This window comes from Babylonia areolata, chromosome 1, assembly GCF_041734735.1.
Source record: "Babylonia areolata isolate BAREFJ2019XMU chromosome 1, ASM4173473v1, whole genome shotgun sequence".
In the NCBI taxonomy this organism is placed as follows: Eukaryota; Metazoa; Mollusca; class Gastropoda; order Neogastropoda; family Buccinidae; genus Babylonia; species Babylonia areolata.
This window is the reverse complement of record NC_134876.1, coordinates 82,782,155-82,793,074: the sequence shown is the minus strand read 5'-3', so window position 1 is coordinate 82,793,074 and position 10,920 is coordinate 82,782,155. Positions and strand designations below refer to the sequence as shown.

Sequence of the window (10,920 nt, the reverse complement as noted above, 5' to 3'; positions counted from 1 at the left end):
TCATCATGTCAGTCATGTCCTCTGTTCACCAATATGGCACCAAATACATCTTCATCTGTACACCTGTATAGCACTGTCCACCTCTCCATGTCAGTCATGTCACCTGTACAGCACTGTCCACCTCTACATGTCAATCATGTCCTCTGTTCACCTCAAAATGTAATTTATGTCCTCTGCTTACCCGTATAGCACTGTTCACATGTCAGTCATGTCCTCTGTTTACCTGTATGGCACTGTTCACATTTATATGTCAGTCACGTCCTCCGTTTACCTGTATAGCACTGTTCACATGTCTCTCATGTCCTGTTCTGTCCACCTGTATGTCAGTCACATCCTCTGTTCACCTTAAAAATGTCAGTCATATCCTTTGTTTACCTGTATAGCACTGTTCACATCAACATGTCAGTCATCACCTGTATGGCAGTTCATATCTACATGTTAGCAATCATGTGTAATGCTCTGATAGATCTACACATCAGCCACGTCCTCTATTCACCTCTGGAATGCTGTTTCATGTAAGAGATTGATGGCTGCTTCCAGGTTCAACTCTGTGACATTGCAGACCCATCATATTAATACTGAATGTCTGTCTCCATACTTTGCTCTGTGACTTTTGAAGGCTGTTCAACCTCAAGTTTGAAAAGGACAATCCAAATTTTGTTAATGGCAAGCACATCACTTCTCTCATTCTTTCTCTCTCATTCATGTATGTCATTCAAGGGTGAAAACAAAATGAGAACATTTTACTCGTCTTAAAAAATACAACACAAAACATTTCAAAACATGATCTTATCTATTTACAACCAAACTCAAAACAACATTTTATGGAAACAATACTGTAGGTTCTGACAATATTTATCAATAATGTTACAACACAATGTTTAAACACAAAAAAGCAAACAACTAATCAGATTAATCCTGTTCCTTTTCTTAGTTGCTGATATATGAATGTTCAAGAGTGCACATTTTTTCCCCTAACTAAACATAATGACAGTGATACTTTAAAGCCTCATCAACAAAATAAGAACTGCTTCTTACCTCACACGTATCTACAAACAAAAGCTAAAAATACTAGGTTTCATCTATTGATAAAAACCATACTTGATAGCAGATGTCAATGTGATTACGTATGGCAGCAAATACTTAAATGGTTCACCATTTTCATCTGAACTGAAAGTTGAAACTTTCACTTCTGTATGGTCAGACTAAGGAAAAGATAATGCGTACGAATCCATACCATGTAACATTACCCTTTCTAAACATATTTTTTGGAAGTATCTACCATATTCTTACCATACAAACTAATAACAAATCACAGAACAGCCTTCATAAAAATATAAAAACATGCTAGCAAAAAAGAACAGCTACAACAATTATCAAACCATCAGCACATTTTCCTTTCAAATAAAATGACACTTTTTTTTTTACCCATTCCCCTCCAACTACTAAAATGGTCATTGGTACCTGAGAACTGAGTAAAGCCTTTTCAATGGTAATCATAGCCTTTGTTCTGTGACTTATTGGTCATATGATGAATGGACACACTTTGCAATGTACACGATTCATTCTTGAAGCACACTAAACAGAAGAAGCAAAGCTGAAAGCCAATCATTGTCTCTAAAGAGAGTCAAGTCAAAAAAAAAAAAAAAAAAAAAATTGTTGACTGAACTAATGAACTTAGTTGTTTAAGTTTCATATGATGAACATTCTCTTTATTTGGTTTTCATGAGTTTTAGCAGTTGAAATCAATATCACATCAATCCAGAAATCCAACCCACAGCAAGAGGTACAAAAGCTGCATTAAACTAATCAGCATCATGCTAACAAATAATAAGCCATCAACACTTCAGTTTTACATCTGCATTTTAGTTTCATAAGTAGGACCAAACAGAAGAAAAATCATAATGAACAGGAACAAAACTAAGTAAAAATAAAATATCAATTAAAAGAGATGAGATTCAAAGAAAGTTTTGCGAACTAGCCTCTATAGTATAATCCCTTGCTCATATGACAGACATTTCAAGTAAACAGGTAGTGCTTCTCTCTCTCCCTCTCACACACACAAACACAATCAACTGAACATGGCATCTTTGGCCCTTTTAACACAACTATAGCACTTAACTCTTTCAGCCCTTTGAGGTCGTCTGCTGTGCAGCCTTCCCAGCCTGGCATATTTTGGCCTGGCTGCATCAACAGGAATTTATAGCAGCTGCTCCACCAATAGCTACTGAACTTCACATTATGACTGAAATGTAATTTTGACACAAACTGCTCAAGTCTCAAGACAAAGGATGTAAAAGTTTACTTGTAGATAGTAAAATGTCAGCTTCTGTTGATGTTGAAGGTTGTGGGCTATCTACTTGATAGTCAAGTTAAATTGGAGTTACTTCTGATTTTGACACAAATTGCTTAAGTCTCAAGACAAAGGATGTAAAAGTTTACTTGTAACTTTAAATCAAAGACAGAGATAGTAAAATGTCAGCATCTGTTGATGTTGAAGATTGTAGGCTATCTACTTGATAGTCAAGTTAAATTGGAGTTACTTCCCTTACGTAACAGTTTAATGCATAATAATAAGCTGACAAAACGGTTTAAATAAACAGGTTTCTTCGCCTGCCTCTCAGGCGGGCTCAGGTGGAGAACAGCGATTAGCAGCGCATGCCTCTCAGGCAGGTGCAGGATTGGATGAGTTAAGTTTGTGAAAGGATAATACTGTTGGCAAAAACTCAATGAACAGCATTATCAAAACTCTTGTCTGTTTACAACTTATGCAGAAATAAAAAAATAATATACCATGACAGGGATTCTGAACTCCTGACAAACAATGTCTACTGTTAACAAATAAGCCATGTCTTATCAACATGCCACAGCTGGACTGGAGTTGTGGGGGTTGCTGATTTAAAGGATTGAACAGAGATTGGGGATGGGAAAGGACAGAGAAGAAAACACAATAAAACAAAAGCGAATGATGATGATCTTTCACATTACGAAGAACCAAATTTTACATCATGTATTATGTGGAAAAAAGGCAAGTTTTGAATAAAAACAAAACTAAACTGATAACAACAATACTGTTTGGGGCAGACAGTTACATCATATAGTCTTTTTTATCCAAGGATTTCTCATTAAAATGTTGTGTAAAATATACAAGCATATGGGTATCAGTGCTCTTATGTGTGTGATGTGTATGTGTGTCTATGTAAAGATGCATGCATGCTTCTCTGTGTGCTTGCACATACATACACATCTGTGCTTGCATGTATGCATATGCATGTGTATGTGAGCATACATTACATGATTACAAATATATGCATGTGGGAGCAAATGAGACAGCCACATAAGAAACAGGAAAAATGGCACTGCAGAGCACATCACATTACAGAAGCAAACTGACAAAAAAATGCCTTGTACTGACTGCAGACTGATGTTTCTTACATTAAATTTTATTTGTTCAAATTTCAAAGTAAAATAAAATAAAATATGTACAGTATTAAGAGAATTCACATGACCGAGCACATTTCTGTCAACATCCGCGTCAAATAATTCTAAACAGGAACAGGTAGATTCAGGAAAGCACAATTATTGTTTTATTCTCAACATTTAAAACTGTCAATAAAACTTTCAAAATGATATTGTATTTTCAGACTCCCGCATCCCTGCCCATTTGTGAAGTGTCAGGTGCTGACAAGTCACTCTCTTCATCATACACACTGACCAGTCACAAAGTGGTACAAACTGACGTAAAATCACAAGTATTGTCATAGCACCAAGTTTGCCGCCTTTTGAGCAAATGACACAGAGGCAATCCTCCATCTATTGCAATGTTTGCAGAGCTGAAGCACAGGTACACAGCTGCTCCAGAATACAGATTTCAATGAGATCAATACTGCTTCTCATACAGTTTGTTTGAGTATGGATCTATGCACTCTCTGTTAATGCAGATCCCTATGCTCTGAATTAAAAGGAATTCTAAAAAAAAATCTGAAACCTACTGTATAAGAGTGTTTGTGTGAGCATGTATGCAAGTACCTATTTGTGTGTCAGAATAACTGTTTTGTGGGCTCAATTGCCTTTGACCAAAATCTGTGTCTGCCCCTTCCACCATATGATTTACATCTGCTATTAATATTTTCCCCTTTACTTTTTAAGTTTTATATAAAAAGATGTCAATACAATATGTTTTGTCCAGTTCTTCATAATTACTGCACAATTTACCATAATCTGTGGACCCATTTTGTCTGCTCCCCAATATTACTGGTGTGCTTTGCATTTGGTAGCCTCATTACCCTAATGCCACTCTTGTACACAAAGTCTAAGAGGATTGTAACCTTTATGGACAGTTTCTGAGGTATTTTTTTGTTTACTATGGCATTATATTTAATCATAGTGGCTTGGTGCTATCATGCTGCCACAAGACTGATGCAGCTAGTTGCTGGGTATAGCAATAGATGAAGTCTGAAACAAAGCATTCACTAAGAAGTCTTCTTCTCAAGGCAACACCACAATGTTAAGAAATTGTTCTCAACAGTTTTTCTCTTTTCAGTAGTGGGGGCAGTGAGGTATGAAGAATGGAGACAGAATCTGCATGTGTCACAATCGCTTGTCTATCTCTTGCTGAATCCTGTCTGACAGTGCAGAGACATAAGCTGTTTTCAGGTTGCACTTGCAACCCAGCTCCTGTGCCAAATGCTCCGCTGTATCCTCCTGCAACAATGCCGTATTGCATAGAGTCACTTTTTCTCTCCAAACCAAAGTCAACAATATATATATATATATATATATATATATATATATATATATATGCATTCTCATTAAAATTTTACTGCTCTCTTTCCATGCCATTTTGTAACTGTGATGGAAGGGGGTGGTGGCAGGGGGGGGGGGAAAGGGGTGGTGGTGGTTGGGGTTGGAAGGGGGGCTGGGGGGGGTAGAAGGTGTCTAGGTGGGTGTTGGTACATTTGGGAGAGAGAGTGAAAGAGAGAGAGTGAAAGAAAGAGAGAGATAGAGATAGAGAGAGAGAGAGAGAGAGAGAGAGATTGTGTGTGTGTGTGTGTGTGTGTGTGTTAATTAAGGAAATTTCTGTACAACTTAATATTAAGAGGAAGTGATGTATAATGTGTGTCTTTCCCATAATTGTTCTAAATCTGATGTATAATCAATCACATTACTTCTGCCACATAAAAATGGAAACAATACAACTTCAGTACATGATATTTTGCAATATAACATATACACCACATAACTACACATCACTTTGTTTTGTTAAATAGCCTTTGCACATCATTACCCTGTAAACATCCACTGTGTGTATCTGCCCATTCCGATCTTCAAATTCCAAGACAAACAACTGCTCTTTGTTTTCTGGAACACAATATCACACAATATTCATTACATTATCATATTTATGAATAACTTCAGTATAAATTAGCCAATAAGACTTCAAAATGCAGTTTCTCTCAACATCTCATGGGCCCGTATTGCAGATAAATCACAATATATAAGCCATATATAAATATGTCAATGGCAAGTTTTTGACTCACTTGTGTAAAAAAAATGAGTCTATGTTTTAACCCGGTGTTCGGTTGTGTGTGTGTGTGTGTGTGTGTGTGTGTGTGTGTGTGTGTGCGTGTGTGTGTGTCCGTGGTAAACTCAACACTGCCATAAAAATATCCACAGAATCAGTCGGAATTCACAGTATAATAAATCATGAGAGTTAATACCCTTGAATTGATGAAACATAAAAATTCCCAGTCTTGACTTTTCTCAAAATGAAGTCCTTTTCACTAAATACGACGTTTAGAAGTACTTGTACTTGGCTCTGCATGTTATTAGTTTAACAATATACTCAATTTTCATATCAACTTTAAAACCATAAAACTAGAATGAACATAAAAGAGAAATTGAATTGACCGTGTCGTACATTCCCTGCCCTGCGGGTGTAACTAAACTTGTACATCTATCTAGATCCAGTAGGAAAACGGCTAAATGTTGCAGTGTGATTGCGGCGATAGCCACGTCTCCTTTACCGCGGACTTAAAAAGAATTTTTAATTTCCTTTAAAGATTTTTTGAATGTCCAAGATACACCAGAATAATATGATTTAAACAGCGTTCTCACTGCGAATGCCGCAATCAATTTATCGCCCTTAAAAAAACATGTTTAAATAATATATTTTTGAACGTCAGTTAAGGAGCCACGATAGTGTAATGGGTAAGACAGTTTCTTCTCATCCGAACACGTGGGGTTCGAATCTGTGTAAACAAAGTGAGTCTATGTTTTAACCCGGTGTTTGGTTGTGTGTGTGTGTGTGTGTGTGTGTGTGTGTGTGTGTGTGTGGTAAACTTTAACATTGACATTTTCTCTGCAAATACTTTGTCAGTTGACACCAAATTAGGCATAAAAATAGGAAAAATTCAGTTCTTTCCAGTCATCTTGTTTAAAATAATATTGCACCTCTGGGATGGGCACAAAAAATAAAAAAAGAAGCCAAATTATATGCAAACTGCATTTACTGTTATATTTATATTTTTTGTATTCTCTAAACTTGGCACTTTGATCTGGTATTCTGACACAACAACAAGAGCAGACATTATTATCATTTTTTGTTCAAACAGGAACTACTTTTGCTAAGCATCGAAGTTTTATTTATTTATTTTGTAAATGTTTTGGTGCAGATAGTAAAAAAGGGAAATTACTCTGTAATTAATGCTAGGGGACTTAATTTGCTTTAAACTGATCTTTCTCATCTTAAACATTACATTTTGAAATTATACTCAATAAATAAAAAGCTTGTGTGCTTTACTCTCAGTGCTTTACTCACTATGTTCATTCGCCCAAGTGGTCTTTTTCAGAAAATACTCAAATCAATACGACGAGTGGACTTTACAGATCTATTGGCTGAGCCCTGAAGGTCATGGGCAAAAATCAATTGCGTACACATATTTATACACATTCAAAGCGCGTGCTCATATTCTTCACGAACAACGCCATTTTGTTTCAAGTTGTTGACCTGCCCGTTCAATCCTATATTCAATGGCCAATACACGATAACATGTGATGAAAAGTTGGAGAAGGAGACCATTAAATATTTATTCAGAGAAAGGTTTGTGAACGCCTCATCACTTACTGGATTATGCCCCAAACTGCCATAAAAATATCCACAGAATCAGTTGGAATTCACAGTTAAAAATTGTAAACCATGCGAGTTAATACCCTTGAACTGATCACGATGAAACGAAAAAATTTCCAGTCTTGACTTTTCTCAAAATGAAGTCCTTTTCACTTCATACGACGTTTAGAAGTACTTGTACTTGGCTCTACATTTTATTAGTTTAACAAAATACTCAATTTTCATATCAACTTTAAAACTATAAAACTAGAATGAACATAAAAGAGAAATTAAATCGACCGTGTCATACTACATTCCTGGAGGGTGTAACTAAACTTGTACATCTATCTAGATCTAGAGCAAACGGCTAAATGTTGCAGTGTGATTGCTACGGCGATAGCCACGTCTCCTTTACCGCGGACTTAAAAAGAATTTTTCATTGCCCTTAAAGATTTTTTGAATGCCCAAGATACACCAGAATAATATGATTTAAACAGCGTTCTCACTGCAAATACCGCAACTGATTTATCGCCCTTTCAAAAGTATGTTCAAATATTAAATTTTAGAACGTCAGTTAAGGAGCCACGATAGTGTAATGGATAAGAACATTCTGGGTTCGAATCTGGTAAGGACTTTTTTTTTTTTTTCTTCCCAACCCAAAGCTTTATAATAACAAATACAGAACACACTTTAACAATTAGATTTTTTTTTTTTTAAGTTTATCACAAGTGAGTCTTGAAGGCCTTGCCTCTCCTGTTTCTTTTAACCCGAAGCTTTATAATAACAAATAAAGAACACATTTTAACGATTAGATTTGTGTGTGTGTGTGTGTGTGTGTGTGTGTGTGTGTGTGTGTGTGTGTGTGTGTGTGTATCACAAGTGAGTCTTGAAGGCCTTGCCTCTCGTCTTATATAGTTATAGTCTTAAAAATTGAGCAATTTGTCCACAACAACATGTGCTATTTTCTCAAGACCCACAACACAAAAACAAGTCAATAACAAATGAAAAAAACAACAATGAAGATTCATTTGCTAGATAATACAAAGAATTCTTAACTTACTTTCTATACAGTCAGGCATTTTTCAACAGATTAACTCTCTCCGGACGAAGGAATGCTCACGCATTCCTACACAAAATGTATTTGGATTCGGACGAAGGAATGGAATAGCATTCTCCAAAAGTAAAATTCCATCATGCGCTGTACACGTGATTTTGTGATTAGCCAAGCAGAGTGAGCTATTCTGGGTCACTCCACAATCGAACAGTATGATTGGTCAGCCTGGGATGTGTGGCCCGTCTCGCACACACGCTGACAAAGTCACTGACTGGTCGTCTGCTCGCGTGCCAGCCTGTTAGCAAAGCGGGCTCTTCGCAGAATGTTGTGAAGCGAACAAGGCAGTGACGGCAACATTTTAGGGTTGCTGAAGTACTTGAAATGCTACAAGCTGAAGGGTCGGACATTGAAGAGGTGGATGATGATGAAGAAGAAAGCGAATTTAATGTAGAAAGCGAGCATGGGTATGGTGATTTGGGGTGAAAAATTGGCAGTATTTTCTACATATGGCAAAACTGTAAAAATAAGATGAGAAATTTGATTTTTTTTTTTATATGTAATAGCTCAACATGTAATAAACCAGTTCTGAAAGTTTCATTATCTTACACAGTATTTTGTATTTTTTGTAATTTTTTTCCAAACCCTTACAAATGGGCCGTCTGTGGGGAAAAGCAAGGGAGAAAATTTGTCATCCCGAGAGAGTTAACAATCACTGAATAGTGGAAACAATCACTGAATAGTGGAAACAAAATGATTCTAACAATGGAAAAGAATGTATTCTTTTAGTATGAGCTGAAAACCATTAATTGCTTTTGCTCGTCCTTACATCTTTTTATGTACTGTCACACAAACAGTGTACATAAAATACAATTACCTTTCTTCATAAATGGTGGAACATAGACCTGTTTATCAGGTTTCTTGGGTCTGTGTTTTGGGTGCCTGTATTTGGAATTGGATGGTGTGCTCTCCATCTTGGCTTTTACCTCTTTGTCATAGTTATCTCTGGAAAACAAATGAAGATATATCAAATTGCTGTCATCACTTCTGTCAAGTATTCTACTTCTTGGAAACCAAACTTCTTTAGCTCCCAGATGACATGGAAAATTGTTTATCTATTACAGTACATCTGTCTATAAGCCAGCAGAATATTACTTTTTATCAGTGTACAGAAGACAGCTGGTGCAAATGTGTGCAGAATGGAAGGCTTGAAAACAGTTATTCTATCACTATGTTATCCTGTATAACATTACAACAGATTATATTATATAATACATATATATGGGAAGTTCTCTTTGCTTGAGTAGTGGTTTCACTCTAGTTAGCAGTCATGAGTGGCAAGCAAGCCCGAACAGCTACGCAGTGCGAAACTGCTGTCTCTTGCAGTTGCTGTGAAAACAAAACTCCCCTTTGGAGGTATATTTTGGACCAATAAGAGCATAAATGAGAGCCTTTTAAAACCACCATCCCCACCCCAAACACAAATACAGTTTTAAAGGTTAAAAGATTAACCAAGACTGTTTGGTGCATTCTCCATTACTTTATGGAAAAACGAAGACATCCACTGATCCAGGCTTGGACTATATATATATATATATATATATGACTGGTGCAATAGTTGAGTGGTTAAAGCATTGGACTTTCAATCTGAGGGTCCCGGATTTGAATCTCAGTAACGGCGCCTTATGGGTAAAGGGTAGATATTTTTCCAATCTCCCAGGTCAGCATATGTGCAGACCTGCTTGTGTCTGATCCCCCTTTGTGTCTACATGCAAGCAGAATATCAAATACGCACGTTAAAGGTCCTGTAATCCATGTCAGCATTTGGTGGGTTATGGAAACAAGAACATACCCAGCAAGCACACCCCCAAAAATGGAGTATGGCTACCTACATGGTGGGTTAAAAATGGTCATACATGTAAAAGCCCACTCATGTACATACGAGTGAACGTAGGAGTTGCAGCCCATGAAGAAGATATACATACATACATATCTCTCTCTCTCTCTATATATATATATACATGTGTGTGTGTGTGTGTGTGTGTGTGTGTGTGTGTAGTCTGTAGCTGGAAATGACCATTACATTATATTGTTAACATACTTAGAACTGGACAATCAACATATCAGTATAGGAACTGCTTTAAAGTGAAAGTGTTCAACTTGAATCTACTTTCAGTTTCAAGAAGTCTTCCTCTTAGATGTCACGTGACATTATTTTTGGAACATAAACAAAATGAGGTATGTTATGGAATAAACTTAACAGTCTGATTTAACTGTATCAATACTTTTTCATTCAGGTGTGCACAAAAAAGTAAAGTAATTCCACATCAAAAGCTGAATTGAAGGAGAGTCCCATTTCTCAACCCCTGTGTTTGCTGCAAAGACCAACAATACAGGAACACAATATGCTACCTTCTCCTCCATGCCCCCCAAAAGCAATGTATCAAAACTACGCTGATATTTCTTGTTTGGAAATGGACACCTAAAAAAAAGAAAAAAAAGAAAAAGAATCACGGATTCTGGTCATGAGAAAAAAACCATCAAGCACCTAACAAACTCAATACCGAAAGAACACTTGATTTTAAGGACGAAAAAGAAACAGATTCTTGGATAAACTGCCCCGCAGAACGAAATCACATAGACATTATTCTCGAATGAATATAAACATACCTGTCAACTTGATTTTTTATGATGGATTTCATAAATCCATGTTGCATGTTAATACGTGCGGTCGCCATCGTGAGTGCCGTTCAGACTACTG

The 10,920-nt window shown here is 36.6% G+C and overlaps 1 protein-coding gene across 1 annotated transcript; it reads right to left on the bottom strand.

Annotated features, from left to right (window-relative positions):
- Positions 1 to 734: 734 nt before the first annotated feature.
- LOC143293847 (UPF0561 protein C2orf68 homolog) lies at positions 735 to 10,920 on the bottom strand. Its single transcript, XM_076605138.1, has 4 exons — positions 10,830 to 10,920; positions 9,037 to 9,164; positions 5,288 to 5,361; positions 735 to 4,704 (listed from the first exon to the last, which is right to left on the bottom strand). Exons 1-4 carry the CDS (start codon positions 10,895 to 10,897, stop codon positions 4,591 to 4,593), a joined length of 384 nt encoding a protein of 127 aa, XP_076461253.1. The 5' UTR covers positions 10,898 to 10,920; the 3' UTR covers positions 735 to 4,590.